General features: G+C 41.6%; 4 protein-coding genes across 9 annotated transcripts; 2 read left to right on the top strand and 2 right to left on the bottom strand.

Annotated features, from left to right (window-relative positions):
* Positions 1 to 109: 109 nt before the first annotated feature.
* On the bottom strand, positions 110 to 3,044 carry neu4 (sialidase 4). 4 transcript variants are annotated; one of them, XM_077722907.1, is made up of 5 exons: positions 2,819 to 3,044; positions 2,303 to 2,416; positions 1,997 to 2,211; positions 1,683 to 1,938; positions 110 to 1,236 (listed from the first exon to the last, which is right to left on the bottom strand). In XM_077722907.1, coding segments are annotated over exons 2-5 (1,335 nt in total). In that variant the 5' UTR covers positions 2,304 to 2,416; positions 2,819 to 3,044; the 3' UTR covers positions 110 to 373. The 4 variants fall into 4 exon arrangements, with proteins under 4 accessions (XP_077579033.1, XP_077579034.1, XP_077579032.1 ...); XM_077722908.1 differs by lacking the exon at positions 2,303 to 2,416 and having other exon boundaries at positions 2,819 to 3,043; XM_077722906.1 differs by lacking the exon at positions 2,819 to 3,044 and having other exon boundaries at positions 2,303 to 2,771.
* wdr53 (WD repeat domain 53) lies at positions 2,840 to 4,794 on the top strand. 3 transcript variants are annotated; one of them, XM_077722909.1, is made up of 3 exons: positions 2,840 to 3,053; positions 3,395 to 3,884; positions 3,988 to 4,794. In XM_077722909.1, the coding sequence occupies exons 2-3, from the start codon at positions 3,396 to 3,398 to the stop codon at positions 4,603 to 4,605; spliced, it is 1,107 nt and encodes a 368-aa protein (XP_077579035.1). In that variant the 5' UTR covers positions 2,840 to 3,053; position 3,395; the 3' UTR covers positions 4,606 to 4,794. The 3 variants fall into 3 exon arrangements, with proteins under 3 accessions (XP_077579035.1, XP_077579038.1, XP_077579036.1); XM_077722912.1 differs by lacking the exon at positions 2,840 to 3,053 and adding an exon at positions 3,072 to 3,259; XM_077722910.1 differs by lacking the exon at positions 2,840 to 3,053 and adding an exon at positions 3,072 to 3,306.
* Positions 4,707 to 7,058, bottom strand: srprb (SRP receptor subunit beta). The gene is made up of 7 exons (XM_077722914.1): positions 6,789 to 7,058; positions 6,545 to 6,639; positions 6,377 to 6,454; positions 5,992 to 6,074; positions 5,705 to 5,841; positions 5,582 to 5,636; positions 4,707 to 5,505 (listed from the first exon to the last, which is right to left on the bottom strand). Exons 1-7 carry the CDS (start codon positions 6,943 to 6,945, stop codon positions 5,295 to 5,297), a joined length of 816 nt encoding a protein of 271 aa, XP_077579040.1. The 5' UTR covers positions 6,946 to 7,058; the 3' UTR covers positions 4,707 to 5,294.
* A 1,448-nt stretch (positions 7,059 to 8,506) lies between these two features.
* col26a1 (collagen, type XXVI, alpha 1) lies at positions 8,507 to 21,729 on the top strand. The gene is made up of 14 exons (XM_077722856.1): positions 8,507 to 8,740; positions 9,524 to 9,646; positions 9,774 to 9,877; positions 15,324 to 15,385; positions 15,464 to 15,566; positions 15,831 to 15,929; positions 16,003 to 16,137; positions 18,013 to 18,078; positions 18,173 to 18,225; positions 18,939 to 19,001; positions 19,121 to 19,156; positions 19,234 to 19,278; positions 19,583 to 19,667; positions 20,207 to 21,729. Exons 1-14 carry the CDS (start codon positions 8,547 to 8,549, stop codon positions 20,326 to 20,328), a joined length of 1,290 nt encoding a protein of 429 aa, XP_077578982.1. The 5' UTR covers positions 8,507 to 8,546; the 3' UTR covers positions 20,329 to 21,729.
* Positions 21,730 to 22,226: the final 497 nt, after the last annotated feature.

The raw sequence follows: 22,226 nt of genomic DNA, 5'->3' as shown, positions 1-22,226 counted from the left end.
TTTGACTTAGCAATATTAAGCAAGTCACTAAACACTTGGGGTTAGTGAACTAGAATGGCATGTCTGGTGATAGCCTTGAATGTGCACAATTGCAGGAAGGATTCAAGAGTGAGTTATTACCACAAGGTTTATATAGAGTTATCAATTTCAATGGAACATTTTTGGAAATAACAATATGAAGCAAAACCAAAACATGTTTGCCAGTAGTGTATTTGCCTATGGTGTTTCCTGGAAAAGTTCACATCTGCCCACATGCTTGGAAAACAAATAAAGTGTAAATAAGCAAGTTTTTTTTAAAGCAAATGATAGTGGCTAGGTGACCAACCGACTGAATTCCCCAAAACATGACTGGAAACCACACTTTAAAATTAATTTAAGACAAAGTGCAAAGGTCACCAAGCTTTTTCCGCTTCTTCATGTGTACAATGCTAGCGTTGACTTCGGTCTCCCCCTGCTTGTTACCATCCTCGCTTAGGACGTTCAAGCCTTGCGGGAGATTGTGGATAAGCTCATAGAGGGTGAAGATGCTGAAGCAGATCTCATCACAGGGCGTCCTGGTGCCACACTCGAACAAGCAGGCGAAGGCCATAGCGGGTGGGGAGTTGGCCGAGGGCGGCAGCTCCACGTATGCCAAGTCGGAGTAAGCGCAGGGACCCTCGTAGATTATCCATGGCCCGCACCAACTGTCGGGGTCGCGGGGATGAATACTTAGAAAAATGCCTAGATCCTTGCGGGCGCTGGTCTGTGTCGGGTGGGAGTACACCACGCAGGTGGGGGTTATGAAATTTGGAGAGCCGGTTTTGTGGGATGATTGAGGATTGGAGCTCAACTGTAGTGGAGCTGGAAAGCCCACCACGCTCCCGTGACATCCATTCCGAGGTTCCATCAACCTCTGGACCAGCTGACCCTCTTGAAATGTGGCTCCATTGTCCAAACTTATGGCCTGCACCCTGAATCCCAACTGGCTACGAGCGTTGCAGTACAAGAAGTTGGTCCCATCTTCCTCGTCCACACACACCACCTGGCACTCTACACTCTCCGGGCCCGGGATGGTCTCCCCGAAACTCCAGGTTAGCCCGTGGGTGTCGCTGTGGAAGCAGAAGGCACGTGGGGTCGTCTGACACCACTTTCCAAAGCAATGCTTGCAATCGATGTGGTAGGCGTAGGCGGGTATGAGGAGGCGTCCGGACTTGAGCTGGATTCCGTGGCCTGGTCCCAGTGCAAAAGTGGCCCATTCTGTAAGAAGGAGCCTGTGAGGAACTTTCACAAATGATGGATAGGAGGAAAAATAGCACTGTGGGACAAATAAGGTTTAAAAACTTTGGCTTGTAGCTGTGGTTGTCAGAAGTGTACCATTAAAAAACAGTGGTTAAAGTAATAACAAACCAAACAAACAAAAAGTACTATACTTTTTTTTCTCTCAGTAAAACTGAATGTCCAACTAGTCTGATAGTGGTCAGCACTATTTGGTTACGTTGCATTTAGGCTATCAACCTGCAACATCAATATGGCAGTTGCCCATACTGACTGCTGAGATAATAGCCCAATCAGGCTTTGACTGTTTGTTCCAGCGCAACACTCTTTTACATAGGAGAATATTCATGGATTGTAACCTTATTTTTATACTTTTGCTATGGCTTTGAATAGAAATATTGATCTTGAAATAAGTTAAGATGTCTTGCCTTTGATGGTATCTCCTATAACTTGCTGTGTGAGATCAGTAGCCGGACTCCACGTAACGCCATTGTCTGTGCTGGAGACGAAGCAGAGGCGTGCCAAGTTCTTGCCAGTGGCCAACTGGAAGGACTCGCTCACGTGGCCCAGAATGGCAATGAAGAACAAAAAGACGGTGCCCGTGAAGTCATCGTACACGGGGCAAGGGTTCATGGAGCGGTGACCTGGCAGATACGCCGTGCCAAGAACTTGCAGACCTTCCCACTGGAAATATGCATATTAAATCATGTTGGTTTGTGAAATATTACTTTTCTTATCTCACCTCAACATAGTTTCTTAAGAAAGTCCCTCTCTTCATGACCAGCAGGTGAGCCTGGGAGTCAGACGGGCTGAGGCGTTCCTCACAGAAGGCCAGGAAAGAGCTGCAGCGTGGCAGGTAGAGCAATGCCGGAATTCGGTAGGTCACCCCATTGGGCTCCTGGCGGAAAAGGACCGACCTCGCTGGGAAATATGGTGTTCTCATTGTGGTGGGGCTCACTGTAAATGTCAAGTTGAATGGATACAGTTTTTGCATCAAGGTCCTTTGTTTGGCATGATGTAACTGAACACTCATAAAGAGCATACCTACTTTGAGTTGCTGCTTTTTAACAAGGCATCTGTGACTGTTTGATGTCAAAGTGGGCTTTTAGTATAGTGTGTTTTGCAAAACAGGGGCCCTCCCCTTCACTCCTGTCCCTCTGGCCTATTCAATGATACAGCTTTGTATGCTTTTCACTGACCCAGAAATGGACCGCACTCATCAAGTCTTCGGCTTTTGATGAATCAGGGGAAAGTCGCCATTGTGAACTTGTGTTTTGTGTTTTTCTGTTCTATTTTTTGTTACTGAATACAGATGGTAACAGCAGGAATGACTCCAGCGTCACATTTACCTCCCGCCCCTCCCTCCTGCAAAATGGAATGGTCATTAAAAGACATCTAATTCATTAATGGTCTGTAGATAATAATAAGAAATTAAAGGAATTAAGAACTGGAAGATTAAAGCAACTCTATATTTAGTGTCCAGATTTTAGCTCACAGTTTAGCAGAGAGCCATAAGCGCCCATCAAAAGAGCCACATGTGGCTCCCGAGCCATAGGTTCCTTACCCCTGCTTTAATGCTTCTGCTTTGAAAGGAGTGACGTCATTTAGCAGCGACTAGATGGTTTGTCATTCACATGGTGGTTAGCTTCAGTTAGCCAAACTGATTTCTTCCTTTTATCTAGTCCAAATCGCAGATAAAGACAGCGACAATGCTTAATAGAAAGGCGATGACGTGAAAAGTTAATATCTTTGTTCTGATGCCTTTGAAACCGCGTGAGAGCATCTTTTAAACTATTCATGTAAGTACGTACAGGGTGGCTAATGTTATGGTTGTCAGCAGAACAGTAACTAATGTTGTTATTTCCTGGAATAACCCAAGACACAACGTCACAAAACTACAGTCTTTGTTTACAAATAAATCATCCAGATGCATTTTTTAAAGCAAATAGTCAGAAAGTCAATTATTTGTAAAGAATAGCGTGATGAAATGAGCTGCAAATTATATGTACGTAGTTAGAGATCATAGTTCATGGTATTTTAATGGTGTGAAATGTAAATATATGCAGTTATTCAAGTAGATACTTTTGTGTGTTTTTGTCTTGATTTTTATACTTGTTTTTTTTCTTATCCTTTCTCTTAGTATGGCCAAAGTGTGGCATGAGGGCCACTCGACGCCTATTTTGTGCGTTTGCGCATCTTCAGGCACCGCAGGACTCATTGCCTCCGGTTCAGAAGGCGGTGATGTTGTCGTTTGGAGCCAAGAAGGATGTGTCGTCAGTCACCTCAACCTCCCGGGAGCGGATGACTGCACCAGCGTGGCGTTTTCCCCCTCGCCGTCAGGCTTGCTCTACGCTTCTCACGGCGACACAGTTCGCGCATATGATCTTCGGAACTTTAAGGACCCCGTGCGGGAGTTCGTCGGCGCCGGGGAGGAAGAGATAAATGCTTTGGCGTTGAGCGAGGACGGTTCCACTCTTGCACTGGCTGACGACTCTGGGGCAGTTCGGATCCTGGAGCTACCTGGGGGGAAAGTTTGCAGGACTCTTCGCAGACACACCAACATCTGCTCCTCTGTGGCTTTTCGGCCTCACAGGCCTAACAATCTGCTGTCTGCTGGGTTGGACATGCAGGTTGGAGCATTACAGTTACAATTTGTTTCATACATTTTTGCACACAAAACTAAATGGCAATTTTCAAGGCTGTTTATTGAACCCTTTGCCTTTTTCATTTCAGGTGATGCTGTGGAGTCTGCAGAAGACACGCCCCCTCTGGACCCTTAAGCTTCAAGACATATCAGAGGAGGAAGATGACCATGAGCAGCGCCCTGGCCAGCTTTTTAACCCCCCACTGGCCCACTGCGTGTCTGTGGCCAGCTGCGGAAACGTCGTGGCTTGCGCCGCCGAGGACGGGCGAGTGCACCTCATGCGGGTGGGTGCCGGCTCCAAATTGGAGAGGCAGGGGGCGTTCAAGGCGCACCGCCAAGGTGCCTCCCAAGCTCATTTTATGCCTTTCTTCTCACACCCATACTGGCTTGCCACTGGGGGCAATGATGGCCAAGTGGCTGTGTGGGACATTAGTAAACACGCTGTGGTGGCCGCAGAGGAGGTCAAAGTCAAGGGTGCATCTGCCTCCTACAGGAAGGGAAAAAGAAAGGGCAAGAGAAATGTGGCGGCGCACGATGAGAAAGATGAGGATGATGTGGAGACAAAGCCGAATTCTGGACCCAAAGGGAATATCAGCCATGGGGATAAAGTCAACTGGTTGTGTCCTGTTTTGCTCAAAGGAACACCCAGTCTGATTGTGGCTGATCAAAGCTCCAGTTTGACGGTTTATCCTCTGTCCGGGCTGTAAATATTCCTACTCCTAACAGCCATTGAATCCAAAGACTTTTTGGAAGAAAAAGTTCAATGTGAACAATGGCTGACATCAGGCATACTGTGTGAAAGACAAACTAGGATTCAGAGTGATTTTTATTTGGGTTTTATGTAAAAAGAAAGAAAAGTTGTTTTACAGGAATAAATTATGATCTGTTGTTCCAAATGCAGCGCCCCAGAATGTTCTTTAATAGCTCAGTGGTACAACCATGATACGGGTAAAAAAGAATGTAAATTGACTGAAGTGAACCCAAAATTTCACTGATCACAGCAGCGAATAGATGGAAAAATATGATTTGCACTGTGTCAAAATGTCACAATTTAGAAGCAATCTGGAGCTCAAAAATAACATTTACCACAATCCCACACAAACTTAAACTATCAGGATAAAAAGGCACACCAAAGCTTTCCATTCAATGCAGTATTTTTCCAAACACTTACTTTAGCTGTCCACAATTTATATTTGCAAAAAAAAATTGTTTCCTATGTAAATGATGAAAAGTTGACATTCATTATTGGTTAAGCACCGCAAAGCAAGTAAGCAAATCTGCTAATTGGGCTTTCAGTCTTGATTCTGTTGGATGTTGTCTCTTTCGGGTGTCGTGAGATTTGGTTCCATTCGTGTGAAAGGATGTTGCCGGCGAAGTCTCTTTTTTTCTTCTTCTTTTACAGTTTAGCTAGGCTGTTCTCCAAGCTATGGATGTCAGCATCATCTTCTTCCCCTTTGACCCCACGAGCACTGCATTCCAGGAATTCCACTTTCATGGGCAGCTGGCTGAATTCAAAGTTTTTGCCTTTCCTTCCCAGGTAAACACTTCCACCCGCCGAACCGTCCTGGGAACTTAGTGCTGCTGATCGAGTAACCCGCAGTGTGTTCCTGTAATCGGAGACATAGGAAAAAAATGGCTTCTAGGCAAAAAAAAAAATTGATTGCTACAATTGTATTTACTCACAGTTCCTTTTCCAGCTGTAGCTGAATCAGTTTTGCAGATTTTGCCATGGTGATGTCTATGGAATGACACATTATATTGAAGTTTTGGAAACAAATGGCAGAGAATCTTTACCGCGGTCAGCACCTTGTTTGTTGCACACCACTAAGACTGTGGGCGCATTACTGCAGAGCACGGCATCTGTCAGCAGCACATACAGGAACTCTGCAACATCTCTCACTTCTTTCTGAAAAATGGCACTGTCCACCACAAACACGATGGCTCTGGAGGAAAAAAATGAAGGTTGAGGTCAATGGAAAGATAGCCCAGTGGATACATTTCACTGGGCTTTCATCAATAATGAAACACTTTGTAACATTTTTTAACTATGAAAATGGGGAATAAGTCTAAATAAACAAATGTCTTGTTGTCACCTGGCTGCTGTTTTGAACTTCTCCAAATATTGAGAGCGAAGACTGTCATGGCCTGGCAGGTCGATCAGAGTCCAGGTTGTGTTCTTAACAGATGACATTACAGTGAGTGACAAAAAAAAACATTGGCCCCATTAATAACGAGTGGGGCAACTTCATTGTGGCATTTCTATGTGCACAAAAGACTATATAAAAATATTCACTTGGTTGTATGTACTGTTCATTCTAATTGTATGTACTTGAGTTTAGATGTATTGTTCATTCTAATTTGATGATACAACACATGCCCGATGTAATTATAGCCTATTTGATTAGACATTAAATTGAGATCACTCCCCTCTAAAATGACCAAAATTGAGTGACCCACTCTTGTTTTGTATATACTTACTCTGTCATTTTTAGCTTTATAAGGACCACTACTATCTGTGATCGAGGTCTGTGTCCGTTTAAATTTCCCAGATAGAAGCTGAAAATGACAAGAATAACGATCATTAAAAACAGAATGTAATCAAGAGGGTGATGGCCAGTCACTTAGCCGTATTTGGGATACACTTACTCGGCTGAAGATAAGCGTCTTTCCTGCGTCGCACAGCCCGACGAGAAGCACCGCACTCCGGACAGTTTTACTGGTAAGGAAGTATTTGAGGAAAACTACAAAAACAAAGAAGAATTGCCTCTTCGTGAATATCTGTTCCGTTAAAGACAACACTCAAGCAGATGACAACAAATGTTAGCCTTTAGCTTAGCGTACTACATTGAGGCCGCCTGCCTACTTGTCTAACAATAGCGTGCTAACGCACCACAAGTGATGATAACGACGGCCAGCGCAACAAGGACCCCGATGAGGAAAAGCGGGTCCTGGTTTTCCACCTGCTGGCGAACGGACTCGATGAAAGGGTCCAGAGAGATCCCCGCATCGGTTCTTTCTTCCACGTTGCTGCCAGCGTCTGCCTCCATTGATTTGTCTGCGTGTTGAAGTGAGTAAACCCTGTACGTGGGACACGTCTACTTCTTTGCAAAAGGCTTGTTGTCATGTACTGACAGCATTTCACCCGCGGAGGGCGCTGATTCCCAACACAACTACTCCCAGCGAGAATACAGTCAACTAAAACGCTGATTAGTAACTATCAATCTATATCTTATATGTATATTTAATTAGGGTAGAGCATTAAAGCCTTTTTTAAAATAGAAATAAGCCACAAAACCTGCTTTTAATGGAACTGTAACGAGTTAATGAAATTTACTTCCAGATCAATATGTGGAAGTCTTGAATGGATTGGTTTTGGAGTTTATTATATTCAAGCTAAAGAAATTTAAAAAATAAATTTGATAGTTTTATGTAAGCATGTGTATTCATGTGTCATCAGAGCCCATTTTTTGCAGAGTTATTGTTAAATGTCGAGTAGAGTAAAATTACTATTCATTTTAATATGATACTATCAACTCATTGGTTGTTACTGACATCGATGTAATTTATTTAGACAGGCGATGTCTGCTTATATTTGCCAGTTCTGCCAGTGACGTGGACTAGGACGTCTACCGCCTTCAATGGAAATCAATGAGTTAAATGAGTGACTATTAAGGGATAATTAGACGTTTACTTAGAAAAGGCTCACTTTGGAACAACTTTACGTGCCTAATACATCTTTATGGATTTGTAAGCATCAACGTTTCCTTTTATGTGTAATTTGTCCTCAAAATGACAAGTGGTTTTGGTTCCCACGTCCATTCCTAATGAAGTCCCAGTAATTAGGCGGTTACCTAATAATAGCATTTACGCATTGGGTGTTCTTACACATTAATTCATATTTATGGTCTTCTAGGGCTGAAATAGGTGATGTTTGTCTCACATTCGTCTAGGGCAATGGTGTCAAACGATGGTGGTTCCCGGGCCGCATTATCGTTAACTCGAGTTCATATGGGCCGGACCATTTTAGATATAATACTAATTTTTTTTTTAAAAATCGGATTAAAAGAACTGGATCAAAAGCCCTAAATATTCAGTTTGGTTCAGATGTAAAACATTGTTTATTTGAGCTTTTTTCCTTAGTAAGGGAAATTGGGAATTGAACTAAAAACGAAAAAATTGGATTTAAAAAAGCTCAATTATTGATTTAAAAAGGGGAAAATCAGGAAATATAATATACATCTATAATTTTCATTTGAATTTGATCTTGATCTTAAAACAGAAAGTCGGCACTCATGATCTACTTTCTCGGGCCACACAAAATGCTGCGGTGGGCCAGATTTGGCCCCCGGGCCGCCCCTTTGACACCTGTGGTTTAGGGAATGACAAGAAGTGGTTTTGTGTTCCACGTTTCTTCCTAATGCGGCTCTTGTAATTAGACAGTGACTTGGTAATAGCGTTTACGCACTGGGTTCAGCCCTTGACTCGCTTCCAATGCGCATTTACTCTTTCTTAGTGGTTATTTGACTCCACACAATGTCACACACGTCAGTGGTGCGGTATATAGGAAAGAAGCTGTGACAGCACCACTTTATTTGCAAGCAGGCGACGGACTCAAACGACCACCGCGCTTAGCACTTCAGCATCGCGGATGCACTTAGAAAATAGAAACAGAATGGCTTTGCACGTTTGGTTGACGCTTTGCACATGGGCATGTTTGTTTGCTATTTCAATGGCTACAGGTTTTGTTTATCGGCTCCCGGGAATCGCTGTACCGCGGCCGCGCGTAGTGGTACCGGACTTGAGTGGCAATAATGGACCACCTGGAGCCCAGGCACAACTCAGGTGAGTAAGCTAAATTTCTTGTTTTTGTTGTTGTTTTTTTGCTAATGTATTTTTTTACTTTTCTTAACAATTGGTCACATATGCGCTTCAAAACAGTATTTCTACAACGTGATACTTCTAAAACAATGTGCACACAGTCCAATTTTATAGTGCCTACATTTCCCAAAATGCATTGTGATTGCAGGTAAAGGTGCCACATTCAAACTTTTTTTTTTTTTAAATCCGAGGGCCACTTTTAGGAAAAAGACTGAAAGCATCTCAACTTGAAATGCTTCCACTGTCATTTGTGAACAGGAGATTCTAATTGTATTGTATTTACGTATTTGTTTTTTTTATTAACTCATCGGCTGCCATTGACGGTGCTAGACGTCCAATACAGGAGGGTATCTCATTCCCTGCTAAATGCTTACTTCATAGTTAGTATCTTGATATTCTTGGCAAAACATCATAGGTATACAAATTTTGATTATTTATTTGTTTTCATTAGCAATTGCTTATCCCAAATAATATTTGGATGTTTATATTTTCATCCATGAGATCTGGGTCCTATAGTGACGTCTAGTGGTCAAGATGGAAACAATTGTCTTTGTGTCTCATTTTATATTTTAATGCTATTTTTCCATCAGTGACTTAAAAAAATATTGTTCTTCAAACTTTTACCCACCTTATTGTAAAGAAAGTAAATAATACAATTAAAAAATATATATATAAAAAGTAGAGAGACACAGAATGATGTAAATTTCAGTTCGAGGCATGACCTTTTTGCTTTATGCTCTAATTTAGGAACTGGTGCCAGTACACTGTATCCAAAACGGTATCCTGTCAGGTGAACAATGGAAGTCAAGCCTCTGTGCAAAGGGTGCTTCAAACCTGCCGCTGGCCCGCCACTTGCTCCAAAGTCCTCAGGTATTGCGATCCTGTCTTTGGTTGTAAGGGTTTTTTGGTGTGCTCACTTTGACATTTTGTTCCCCCTGAGAAATAGGACAAATTCCCCCGTGATAGTAATGTTTGTGTGTTTCTGTTTTTAAATCAGCTACAGGACTGTCCTCAGGCCAACCTTTGTGGTCTCCTATAAACAGGTGACCTCACTGGAGTGGAGATGCTGCCCTGGATTCGTTGGCAAGGAGTGCCGAGAAGGTGAGATCATTCTTATCCTCCCTTCTGCTTTAAGTTAAAAAATCTCAAAAGAGGAAGAACACAGTTTGCATTTAAGATTGTCTTAATGCTACAACCGAAACAGACTTATTGTGCTACTGTTCAGGTCATCTTTTTGATATGCCTGCTGGTTTCAGTCAAATTTGTTTTGCCAAACAAACTTGTTTTCTCTCCTCACACAGCTCTATAAAGCATTGATTTTACACTTGAATGAATGAAAAAAAAACAAAGTGGAATGTCCAGCCGAGCCGTAAAATGAGTTGTGGTAGCACACTTTCAGTGAAGGTCATTGCTGTTCATGGATACCCCAGACCGCAAATGCATTGCCCACTAAAGACCAAGAAAAGTGTGGACACGTCTGGTGATTTTACACCAGTGTGAGTTTGTGTATTGAGTATTTTGTGTCGCTGTCACAATAGCACGGACAAAAATATCTCTGAAAGTCAAACTCTTTTGAATTTCAGTCATTCATTTTTCCGTTTATCCTCACGAGGGTCACCCCAAAAGTTACAAAGGAATTTAACACATTGGCTGCCAATGATTATATAAACTGTCCAGTCCATACGTCAATTGGCAGCCAATGACAATGTCTTTTAAATACTGTACATTGTTGCACTTGGAAAGCCAAGATTTTCATAGCTTAAGTAATCACGTATTAGCTAATGGAATCAAGGAACGCTTTTATTACAAAGCCTTTGGAAACAATTATTTACATTGGGCTGGATATAATTTCACACAAAGATTAACACATGGCTATATCCGCACTTTCTGTAATACCAGCGATTACAGTTCACTCGAGACCAATGTGGTCAAAAGAGTGTGATGAAGTATTATAGCTGTTTGTTCAAGGCTCGACTAAACTGATTTACACTCTTTAAATCGCCATAAGAATGCATAGGAAATCGTCACCATATGGACGGCTGGAACACCATCTTGGATTTTAAGTACACCTTTTAAAAAAGAGGTTGATGTCATTGACAATTTCACGGTCAGAAACGGTAAAGGCTGAGGTGACATGCTTATGGCGGTGTTTCAATGTTATAGTCTCTCATTTTTGATTTTTTTTTTTAGAATCACATAAACCAGGCATTTGAACTTGAGTTTATAGACTTTTTGGGTCCCCTCAATGAGGCAAACCTATAAACTGCTTCAAGTCATCCTGTAGTGTTCAACTTATTTTTAAACTACATTGTACATGAGTCTGTTTAGAAAGCTGATATCAACGTTATCAGGTCAGTCGTCTTGCCCAATGAAGATGACATCATCATCTCTGGTTTTGGTTTCATGGGATTCTGGCTCCACTTCAGAGGTCGCAGTTGTTCCCAGAAATGTAAAGAAACCGACACTATATGAAGGCTCGCATTGGGATTTTGTCTCTCCCAAATTGACGATTCTACTGTTTTACACCACCTCTTAGATTAGTAGTATGTATGTCTTTTGAGTAACAAGAAGATTCCTAATTCTTGTAATTGTGTGAGCTCTGGTTTTGTCCCAGTTGTTTTCTCTCAAGTACTCTAGAGAGACTATAGATCATTTGTAAGGACGAGCATACCTCGGTGGTCGTTCCCAACGGCGAGGCGCGGGGACCTCTGGAATGGATTTGCCGGCCAATTCCTGACTTACAGATTCAGGAGGATCCTTGCAATTTCCTGACTGCTTTTCACATAGTCTTAACTTCCCATGTCTTGTCAAAAACCTTTTTCTCCGATCGGAAGCGATAAAACAGATGCAGCCTACATGTGCAACTTTGACGATGCGATGATTATATCTCCTTATGTGTTCACATGAAGGTCATGTAACCTTTGGTCTTCTCGTGCACCTGATTGGTGATGTTCTCCATCACCTTGCTTCTTCTGTGCGATCCATTTCTCTCACTCGCTTCTCATTTGATCCTTCAGTCTGCATTCACTCGAGTTAAGCAGGAAAAGTTCAACCAAGAGATTCTTGCAAATTAGTATACGAGTTATTGTGAGTCGTTTGTTTTAAAGACAAATCAGGTGGGAACTTTGCCTGTTAATGTGTAAGGGAATTGTTTGCAGAACTGCTGTTTCTATATTTTTCATGTTGGCTTTTCTTTGTCAAGATATTTTGGGTTCCAAATAAGCCTTCACTTGTTGGACTCAACTTGAACTGTGTTTTCAACCACCAGTTGACAACAAATTAATGTTTCTTTTTTGTTGTTTATCGCGCTGTGACTGTTTTTTGTTGTTGTTGTTTTTTGCCGTGGGGTGAAAAAACGGAGCGTCCCGAAACCCAGCTGCCGCTGCGTAGTTGAAAGCAGAATTTGTTGCTGAATTTTCCTTCAAGTTTCAGTCTGCCATTTTTCACTTTTATTTCTCCACCCTTTCAGAAGACAGCATAAAAAAATCAATGCAACCACAAAAAGCCCGCCTGTAATTCCTTTCCATAATGGTTGCTGCTCCCCCGCAGAATCGTGCACATTTGTGTCATTTAAAGCTGATGAGTGCACGTCTGCGCCAACGGATCCATCCGTCTTCCTTTGTGGTGGAAGGGCTGGGGGCTGCTTTCCAGATGATGAGATGATTGGCATCGGGGTTCATTTTGCATTGCATCACGTCTCTCCCGATGTGTTTTGTCAAGTTTCCTTCTATTGAAATAGTGTGTTTGTGTGACCTGTCAAGTGGTACGATGGTGGGGATTCGGACCGCTGCCAATGCGGACTTCCAGGCATCTCGCCGTTCACAAATAGTCCTTTCAACTCCCTCATATTGTGGCCAAAGTGGGTGTGTGACCAAAAGGGTTTGAGACAGGGCGATGATTTGCGCTTGTCAGGATGTGTGTAGGTGTGTTTCGACGTGAACACACGCCTGTTGTCCTTGATGCCAAGCAATATAGTTGGAAACTCGGCGGTTTGGCCAGTGTGGGATGGAGCTTGTCCTCTTGGAGGTTGTCTGTGGTTCTGGAATCTATATTCAGGTCTGATGGGGAAAATATTGACTCCCAAACTCCAATGTTTTCACTGCAGATTCCGTCCAAGCGTCAAATCAGTTTGCGTTTTAAGGAGTATCTGAAGAAATACAGTCCTTACTAAATAAATCTTCCTTTTGGCCATGCTAACTAAAGGTGTTGTCTGTCTCTATAAGTGATGACCAAACGATTGTCAGCCCTTGTCGTCTTTCACAGCAAGTTTTTTTTCTGAAATTTGTCTGTGTATTTTACTTCTCACTGAACTAGACCCAATTTGGATTGTTTTCCCATGAGCAGAGTCCATTCCAAGATAAATAGCTTTGTCTAGTGTTGCCTCAATGTAATTATGGATCCAAGCAAACCCCTATAGCTGCGGTTTCATTGTAAACATCAGCATGAACACAAGGGAAGTTTGGTTTCCTAACCCGACATAATTAAATTCCATCCAGCCAAATGGAAACACACTTCTTTTTGCTATTTTTTTCAGATGCACGCTACATTGATTTAATCATGTTTTTTTTTTTGCGGCCAGTGTGTTTTATGGCGTTATAGTATATGGCTGGCTGATTCTTGGCTCTGGACAAGACAAGTTAGCCTATTAGTACTGATGAAAGGCCGGGAGAGCAGAAATCAATCATGCTTTAGTCGAGGCACAGACAGTTGTTTCTCTTTTGAAATGATACAGTAACTCGGCACAGCTTGAGGCCAAACAGACACTCCTTTTTGGTCTTCTTTGATAAATGATTGGGTCTGTTTTTTTTTGGTTCTCACATACTCACTAAAGTTCAATTTTGCATCTTGTCACAACAAACATCCTATGTGGAGCCATCAATTGACCAGTCTTTGGTATTTGGTTTGACGTATATTTCAGAATGTAAGTTGTTAAGGAAGGATTTTTTGCGAGTTCAAAATGATGCATTGAGAAACCCCGCCCACGAGCATCCAGCAAACCACAGGATCGGTTTAATGCGTCAAGGGATCCGGCGTCTTATTTCATCCTCCGTAGCCGCGGCGAGCATTTTGTACCCTGTGGTCAGAGACACTGATTTAGGCCGAGCACAGCCGTTGGGGTCATTTTTGTTGCTGCGTTATTTATGAGCACCAGTTGTTTCTCAGTCTTGCTTTCTCCGCTATGACCACAATGTGGGTGGGTCTCATCTGAGGGACTGACAGCTGACATTCCAGGCTTCAGCCAAAGACCAGAGAACGAAGCCTATTTATAAGAAATAGGTTTTTCTGTTAACTGGTGCCTTTATACACGCCAACAAACAAAGTTAAAGCTTGAACTTCTGTGTGCGAGGTGGTGTTAGGGATTGATAGCATATACAGTTGGTCCGGTAGCATCACATTGAGAGGCTTTCATTCAATGGGAATTCAAAAATGAAACAACTACATCACAGATGTTCAACTCAATGCCTGAAGGCCATTTTGTGTTTTGTTTTTAAAAAAAAAATGTGAATACATTTTGAAAAATGAAAATGAATGAAAACTTAGAAGAGACAATATAGCCTTTTAGAACAAAAATAGGAGAATATTTGCAATTAAGATGCTAAAAAAAAAGAGTACTTGGACAATTTTCAGGTTGAAAAAAATAGTTTTGATTAACCAACTATTTAAATACAGTATTGCCCCAATTGTAAGACAATGTTTTTTTTGCATGGCTATAAGACCAAAAAAGAGGGGTCATCATATATTCAGGCCAATACGGTAGTCATTTCATATTTTTTCTTAGTTGTTGAGTAGTTGTGGATAGGTAATGGTGCTCTGATGGAAACCATTCCTATTAGGTGGCCGTGTTCATTCCTGATCGTTTTGTGGCAGCCACTCCAATTTCTAAATTGATTGGCGGCCACAGGCACTAAAACCAAATCACCATCAATTGTAGGTGGGCATCTGAAATTGACCAGAAAATCAAATGTCACTCTTAATGTGTTTAAAGCTAAGTTCTGCATATTTGAGCTAAGAATTATGTTTTAATTATGACTCACCCCTACCAACCAATAACACCCATTTTTCTTTAAATCATCCCACGACAGCTGGACGTTGGCTATATATTAAATGAAACATCATGGCACATCTCCCTAAATCCTGTGCCAGGAAAGTACACCTCATTTGTTTGAACCATGTCTTTAAATAGATGTTTTTGTTTGCTTTGTGGCAAAGCAAAAATATCAGTCAGTTTGAGTGCTCGTATGGGCGGAAGCGCTACACACAGTGAACCATTTTAGTTTTTTCGGGGCACCCTAAAACACACCAAGCCAGGAGATGAGCAGGTGTGCATGCCGAACTTCTTCTAATGTAATAATATTTATCCTACAAGTAAAGTGAATGATGTGATTTTTAAGAGGAATTCCTAATAAATTCTCGGATTCAAGCAGATGATGGGCATTATTCTTGTGTTTCTTGGCTGGAGATCCTGATGCCTTTGCCATCAGCAGAGGGTAAAACATAATAAGGAAAGGTATATTCTTTAATCTGCAAATTCTTTTTCTACCTGCAGAGTGCATGAACTGCACCGCATTCATGGACATGGGCGTCAGGATAGACAACATCGAGTCGCAGGTAAACAGCAAGATCACCCACCACACCACAGATTGGGAGTGAACGTGAAGCCCATCTTTTCTTCTTCTCTTTTGTTAGCTCAAGTTATTAGAAGATGGACGTTTGCCAGCAACAGGTATTCCCAAACCCACACCGGGACCGGCTGACAACGAGGTGGACGTGCCACTACCGACTCCGCCTAGTATGTCAGACACCATTTCAATTACATGATTTAAAACAGATAATCAATCAAGTATCATATATCATTATTGCCCAAATGGGAAATGTCCTGATACTGGGTTCTGCATTAACTGTCACTAACTGTGCTCATATGCACTCACCCTGCCCTATCTCATCCTTATCCGACCTAGCTTCCCTTTATTTTCTTTTAATTACTAGCTTCATGCCCTCCTTGCGTGGCATTCAAATGCTTAGATTTTTTCTTTTTTTTCCCTCTGTTAAACAGGTTCATGTACATGCGATGTTGTACAAGGACCTCCTGGAAAACCAGGCCCAGGCGGGCCTCGAGGTGCACCAGGGAGAACGGGCCTTCCGGGTGTCATTGGTAAGACATCCCCCAGATTCCAAGTGGTTTTTTTGGGGGGGATTTGTGTCTAAATCAAAGTTTTGGTGTTCAGGACCAAAAGGGGGCAGAGGTTTGCCTGGTGAAACGGGCATCCCTGGCGAGGCTGGTCCACCCGGTCCTCCAGGTTCTCCTTCCAAGGCCTCTATCATTCGTGTGAATGGGGATGTGTTTCAAATGGATGATCTAGGTGAGCACATCACACTTAACACTTGCTATGCTGACACAGTTCCTGCCGTTCTTTGATTCATCGCCAGCGGAAAAGAAATAAAAGCAAGCGTAGGAATGGAAAAGTGTTTACAAGTAGGATACGACTAAGAGCAGCGTATGCATTTTAACTCAAGTAATTTTGGCTCTCATTGCGTTTAATTGTTCCCACGTGCTTAACGGACTAAAGACCACCAACAACAATGAGGCTGAAGGCTAAGTTTTTCAATGAGCTGTTAGCACGTCCTTGCAGGAAAATTGTAACGCCCTGCTGGACATTTATTGAATTTGGCTGTTGAAAGAGCATCAGTAACTGTGGCTCATATCCAAAGTTCACTAATAGCTCAAATTTAGGTCATAAATGGAGGATGCTTGAAAGACAAGATAGAACTATATAATAATTGAAAATAGAAAAAGTCTGTTCAAGAATATCAATATCACTGTCATTAAACTGTGTTTTTTATTTTATTTTATTTTTTTAATAATATAAAGGGCAGGACCGTGATGTAGTGGTTAGCACCCCCGCCTCACAGACAAGCATTCAAATTCTGGTCTATGTCTCAAGACTGGAGATTTAAAAGAGTTTTTTTTTCATTGTTTTTCATCCGAAGCTAAAAATAGTCAATGATCAGACATAGTGGGATTTTTGCCGCTAGACGGCAGCAGACATCTAGCTTTCACGCTCATGCGGTCTCCTCGCTCTGATTAAGCTGCATCTGTCTCTGTGGGCCCTCAAACCTCTGTCTGTCTGCGGGTCCGGAACAATGAAGATTTGGGTCTGCGGGACCACGTTTGCTTCCGGGGAATTAAACGGCCGTAAATCGGCCCTCATTTGTAAGCTGTCAGCACAACTGTGCGTGTTTCGGGGAACGGGCTGTGGCCCTTGGCCAATGAGAAAGGAGAAGGCCTGCCACTCATGTAAAGTTTCTTGGCCGGCTCCCCCATTTTGGAGCCGAGTGGAACAGAAGAAAATGAGTTCCAGAAGAAAATCGGCTTCCCCATGGGGCCAACTCAGCATATGCTTAAGTGGAGAGGAAGTGGGAGTGTGTTTCTGTGTTTAACGTTTTTTTTTGTTTGTTTCTTTTTTGAAACATCTTCCATGCTTGAGAACAAGGCAACACTTCCACCTTTCCACTCTTTTCTGTGAAAACACACTATGCTTGAGTGTGTAATAGGCCGGTTAACGAACTCTGGTTTGGACCGTCCTGCTGCTGTTGTCAATCACTGTCACAGGGGATCAGTTTAAACTCATTTTTTTTCTATTATCTTTAAACTGCTCTTATCTTAATTCAATTTTTGGGCTTCCTTCGACTGCGGTGAAGAAACCCACCCATAGCCCGTGAGGCACGCACCACCCTCTCGCTAGACTGCGAGTTTTTATTTCCGATGCGGCCCGCCGAGTATTTACGAAAACAAATAAAGGCCGAGAGGAAACAGACAAGCCACAAATGATCATAAAATATAATAATAAGCATTTGACAAATCTTCTGCTGGCAGGCGTTTTAAATCGTCTGTTTTTTTTCCCCTCCTGTCGGATTTGTGGAAAGTAATTAGTCATGTTCAAAAATATAGGTTAATAAAACAGTCTACATTTGGGTGGGGTGGGAAAGCAAATGGGTGGACTGTCAAGGTTCTTTTTTTGTCGGTTTCAAGTCATAATCCAATAATTGGCTGCCATTGACAGTGATAGACTTGCAATTAGTCACTGACCATTCCTCAAAATGTCAAATTGATGGATACCAATGAGGGTCGATAGAAGGTCAGCAGTTTTAGTTTAAAGCAGACATTTAGGACAAATTCCAGGGCTCATGCTTAACAACTGCTCCTCTATTCTATTTTTTTTTCTTTTGTCTTGAAGGGGAGTACATTCGTCTAAATGGCCCCCCTGGTCCACCCGGCCCTCCCGGTACAAATGGCCCTCAAGGTACAAACGTCATCCAGGAACTACAAGGATTAACATTATACTTTGGTATGATTACACAAGGCTATCAATGACTGTGAACTATTCATGTTTGTAGGTCCTTTGGGACCAAGGGGACCCACTGGCAATCCAGGCACAAATGGGAAGAATGTGAGTAGCTGCCATTGGATATTGATCAGTAAACTAGGGGAAAAAAGTCATTTGTGTGTAGGAATGCCTTTATGTTAATTGCTAATCTCCTGTTTATTTTGGGGCATTTTATGGGTCTTTTATGTTTATTTTTGGTGTATTTTCGTGTTGATTTTTTTCCACGTCAAGTACTGTTGAATTTAAGTCATTTAGAGGCCCTTCCCTGCGGATTTTCCTGTTGTTATCAGACCAGTTAACTTTGATTTTGGGGTCAATTCCGGGTAACTGTTCATTTTGGACATGTTCGGGTCACTTCCGGTTCATTTTATGTTGATTTTACAGTAACTCTGAAATGCTTTGTGTTGATTTTGGCCCGATTCTGGGTAACATCCTGTTCAATTTGTGGTCACTTTGTGTGCAAATCTGGATCACTTCCTCTTCACTTGGGGGGGGGGCTTTCTGGCTTATTGCTAAAAAAGAATGACCACCAATTGAGAATTTTACTCTGGGTCAATAGTAGCCATTGGGAAATGATTTTGTAGACTCTGGCGAAATGTCAAAAAGTGTCAACAGGATTTTTTTGCTTTGGTTGGAGTGTAATGTCAATGGGGAGTTTCTTTGTGGGTCCCATATTGTTAACTACAGAGTCAAATAACTCCTAGTGATTGCTTTGGGGGTGAAATTTTCCCACAAAGGCATCATGTTGAAATATGTATCCCTCTGTTTCATACAAGGGTGATGATGGCGAACCGGGCCTGCCTGGGAATGATGGACCAAAAGGTGATCCTGGCGATAGGGTAAGAAGGCTCATTTATCAACACCAAATGTTTGTTTCAAGAAGGCCAGGATAAGTGTATGAGAACCATGGCATTAAAATAGGTGCTGTCTTTTTTTCAATGTTTTATTCCTCCATTAGGGCTTTCCAGGTGAAATTGGAGAGCAGGGATACCCGGTGAGTATACATTTGTCAAGTAATATAAAAAAGAAACAATAAAAATATGACAAGGTGATTGTCTTGCTCTTCGCCAGGGCCGTCCGGGGCTCAAAGGGGAAAAAGGAGACGGCTTCGATGATGTAAGCTGCTACATACACTACCTGTAAAATGCTCATCGTTTTACGGACAGATTTTTTTCATCAAAGGGACATTTTATAGAATAAAGTTGGAGAGTGCGATGTCTATTGAGCTTTTGATAATAGCAATATCTGTTCTAATGTGTAATTCTAGATGATAAACTTTGATTACATGAAAAGATTTCAAAATCTTAAAAGTGTCAGAATACAGTTTAAATACTGTTTTTCAAGATCACTCCGCAAGCAAAAAATAAAAATATTATGAAATGCATTCATTTTTTTATGTTTGACTTTGCTTATTTTCCAGCCTAATGTGGTGTTACAACTGAGGGAGGCTGTGAAGATCCTAGCCGAGAGGGTCCTGATTCTGGAGCACATGATCGGCATTCACGGTGAGTCTCATAACAAAAACGTAGAGAAAAAGCATTTTACACAAGATACTCAGATATTTATTGAACCTTTTTCCTTCAAATGGAAAGCCAACACATCTCAAAGCAAAACAAATACACCCCAAAAAACTATATATGTGTGTGTAATCATTTGAAATACAATTCGGGAAATGAATAGAAAAATACATGTATAATTTATGTACAGGAGTTAATTGCATCACTGTGCACACCCTCCATGTGTTTTCAATGACACATCCAGTCTAATTGTCTCAAAGATGACACAATGAAGATTGCTCCTTAAAATGTGTGCTAATGTGAGGTGCCCATGCTGATTTTTTATTTGGATTTACCGTATGTCTGGGCCCTGTCATGATTTATTTGGATATTATTTGTAGAGTCGTCATCCTCCACCAACAAGTTGAGGCTTCCAAAAAATGTTATTTTTTAAATGTAATAGTACTTTGAATGGTTGTTGTCTTTTAAACAGTTACTATCCAAGCATTTCCACTCCAAAATGACCGATTCCGATCTTTCCCCGACAGGAATCCCGGAAGGATCCGGTTACGACGTCATTATGGACCCCCTGTCCTTGACCCTGCGAAAAAGCAAGCGCCCCCAACCTCCTTCCAAACCCACACCACAACCTAAATCACTTCCCGTTTAAGACCAACGCCGCTATACATTTTCGGCAGGGCATTTGTTTTTTCTCTCCCATCTTTTATTGCCTTTTTTTTTTATTGCCGTAAGCATCCGAGCTCCTAGTTCGATATGATACTTCCCAGTTCCTTTTTTTTGTTTTTGTTTTGGCACGGCCGCAGCGGCGCTTCAGTCTAAGTGTAGTAGCAGCGCTTACATGGTGTCAGACAGTGAAATATAAGCCCATAAAGTGTTATGAGGGTCTTGGCTTCTTTCTTTCCACGGATAAAAGACGGCGTAGTAAACACATCCGTTTGGCTGCCTGGCGCTGGCAAAACTCCCCGGGCTGCGATAGGAGACTTTCCTCAGCGCCGGAGCCCAAAAATGTACTCGTTAGTGTCGAACACTCTCTTGTAGCATCCTCGCCATTCATCAAGTTGGAGCCTGTCAGACATATTTTTCATTTTTTTTTTTGTAACCCTCTCTGCCTTGTTAAGACGTGAAGGCCTGCCAGCGACGTCTGCTTAAAATGATAGTTTGCTATTTAGAGCATGCATCTGGAGAGCTCACATCTGGAAAGTACTTTTTTTTTTCTCTTTTACTTCCCCGCAACCTGTCAGGAGAACATCTATTTGTCAATGTCTCGGAGATTGGCCACATGACAATATGGAATCTCGCAACTTGGGTTTTTTTGTGGTTCCTTTTCAGTTCTTGACTTGTTGAATATTATCTGGATAGGACACAAGAAAAAAATTAAAGAAATTGAGCCTTTTAGTTTCAGGACCTTTAAGTCGCTCCCAATTCAAATTTTAGATTGGACGTCGTGATTTAGGGCTATGAATACATTTCACTTGACATCCTTAGTGCAAAATCCCCTCCCAGTTCTTCAACTTATGAATCATTTTTCTTATAAAATACAGCAAGCTTACAAACAGGGTCTTTTTCCACTTTGTTGTGTCATTTCAAGTCTCGGGATGACTGCGACCGACACAACAACCAAATCACTAAGTCAAAGCGCGTGGCCAACTTCTGACTCATTTTGGGCTTAACTGTCTGTCCGTATACTTTATTTGACAGCAACAAATGGCGCTTTGATGACTAATTTCCAATTGACATGTCAGAAAACCGCTGCTCGGGTAATTATACTTGTGATGTTCAGACACCCACTAGACACTTAAACCTGTGCAAAAACGTTTCAATTTATGTATTTTAACACTATTGACGTGGATGTAGAATGACACTGTATTCTATTGTTTACTAAAACATGGCTCATCGAGCTATTTAACATTAGTAAAACACCCAGCGCACTTCTATAATACCACTGTATACATAATAACACACATTGTTGCATGAATAGGACTAAATCTGACCTAGCAAAATGTTCAAAGTGTATATAATGTATCCTGTACCCTCAATAGACTGTTATTTCCTGTTTACATCTTTCCAGAATTAAAAAAAAATCTTGCTTTGAGTTTGACATTCCGCTACTCTTTAATTACCACATTTTTAGTAGTCAATGAAGAGGAAAAATATATACACAAAGGTTGTATTTTTGGGAGGCATATGTATTTTATTTGATTGTAAACAAAGAACATACACGTTAAAGTAACGGTAATAAAATGTAAAACAACTGGCTAATAGGCATCTATTCACATTTTTTTTTTTTTAGATAACTAAAGCCTTAAAAAACAACAAATTATCTGTTGGTGGTTTAAGAGAAGAAAAATTATTATTAGTATTTGTCCTATGCCCATCAAAATTGAAAAAAAGGATGACTTATAGTCCGGAAAATACAGGAGTCAATTGACTTAATTTCTTCTTTCATACTCCATTTTGTCCTCAGCTTTTGTATCCTTGGTGATTACAGTGGAGAATTCCTCCTCCTCAAATAGACGGCAGCTTTATCCCACCAGAAAGGAGAAGAAG

Source organism: Stigmatopora nigra, chromosome 8, assembly GCF_051989575.1.
Source record: "Stigmatopora nigra isolate UIUO_SnigA chromosome 8, RoL_Snig_1.1, whole genome shotgun sequence".
In the NCBI taxonomy this organism is placed as follows: Eukaryota; Metazoa; Chordata; class Actinopteri; order Syngnathiformes; family Syngnathidae; genus Stigmatopora; species Stigmatopora nigra.
The sequence above is the reverse complement of the archived record's forward strand: the minus strand, read 5'-3'. Positions and strand labels throughout refer to the sequence as shown.

What these genes read in the sequence shown, in the direction of transcription:
- wdr53 (XM_077722909.1), top strand. Translation starts at nt 3,396, where the DNA reads ATGGCCAAAGTGTGGCATGAGGGCCACTCGACGCCTATTTTGTGCGTT. An exon ending in CTGCTGGGTTGGACATGCAG is followed by an intron (nt 3,885 to 3,987) that starts GTTGGAGCATTA and finishes TTTTCATTTCAG; the next exon opens with GTGATGCTGTGGAGTCTGCA.
- neu4 (XM_077722905.1), bottom strand. Translation starts at nt 2,248, where the DNA reads ATGCAAAAACTGTATCCATTCAACTTGACATTTACAGTGAGCCCCACC. An exon ending in TCTTAAGAAACTATGTTGAG is followed by an intron (nt 1,939 to 1,996) that starts GTGAGATAAGAA and finishes GCATATTTCCAG; the next exon opens with TGGGAAGGTCTGCAAGTTCT. An exon ending in TATAGGAGATACCATCAAAG is followed by an intron (nt 1,237 to 1,682) that starts GCAAGACATCTT and finishes TCCTTCTTACAG; the next exon opens with AATGGGCCACTTTTGCACTG.
- srprb (XM_077722914.1), bottom strand. Translation starts at nt 6,945, where the DNA reads ATGGAGGCAGACGCTGGCAGCAACGTGGAAGAAAGAACCGATGCGGGG. An exon ending in ATAAAGCTAAAAATGACAGA is followed by an intron (nt 6,075 to 6,376) that starts GTAAGTATATAC and finishes TCATCTGTTAAG; the next exon opens with AACACAACCTGGACTCTGAT. An exon ending in AGTGGTGTGCAACAAACAAG is followed by an intron (nt 5,637 to 5,704) that starts GTGCTGACCGCG and finishes GTCATTCCATAG; the next exon opens with ACATCACCATGGCAAAATCT.
- col26a1 (XM_077722856.1), top strand. Translation starts at nt 8,547, where the DNA reads ATGCACTTAGAAAATAGAAACAGAATGGCTTTGCACGTTTGGTTGACG. An exon ending in GGGCCTTCCGGGTGTCATTG is followed by an intron (nt 15,930 to 16,002) that starts GTAAGACATCCC and finishes TTTGGTGTTCAG; the next exon opens with GACCAAAAGGGGGCAGAGGT. An exon ending in CGGTACAAATGGCCCTCAAG is followed by an intron (nt 18,079 to 18,172) that starts GTACAAACGTCA and finishes TCATGTTTGTAG; the next exon opens with GTCCTTTGGGACCAAGGGGA.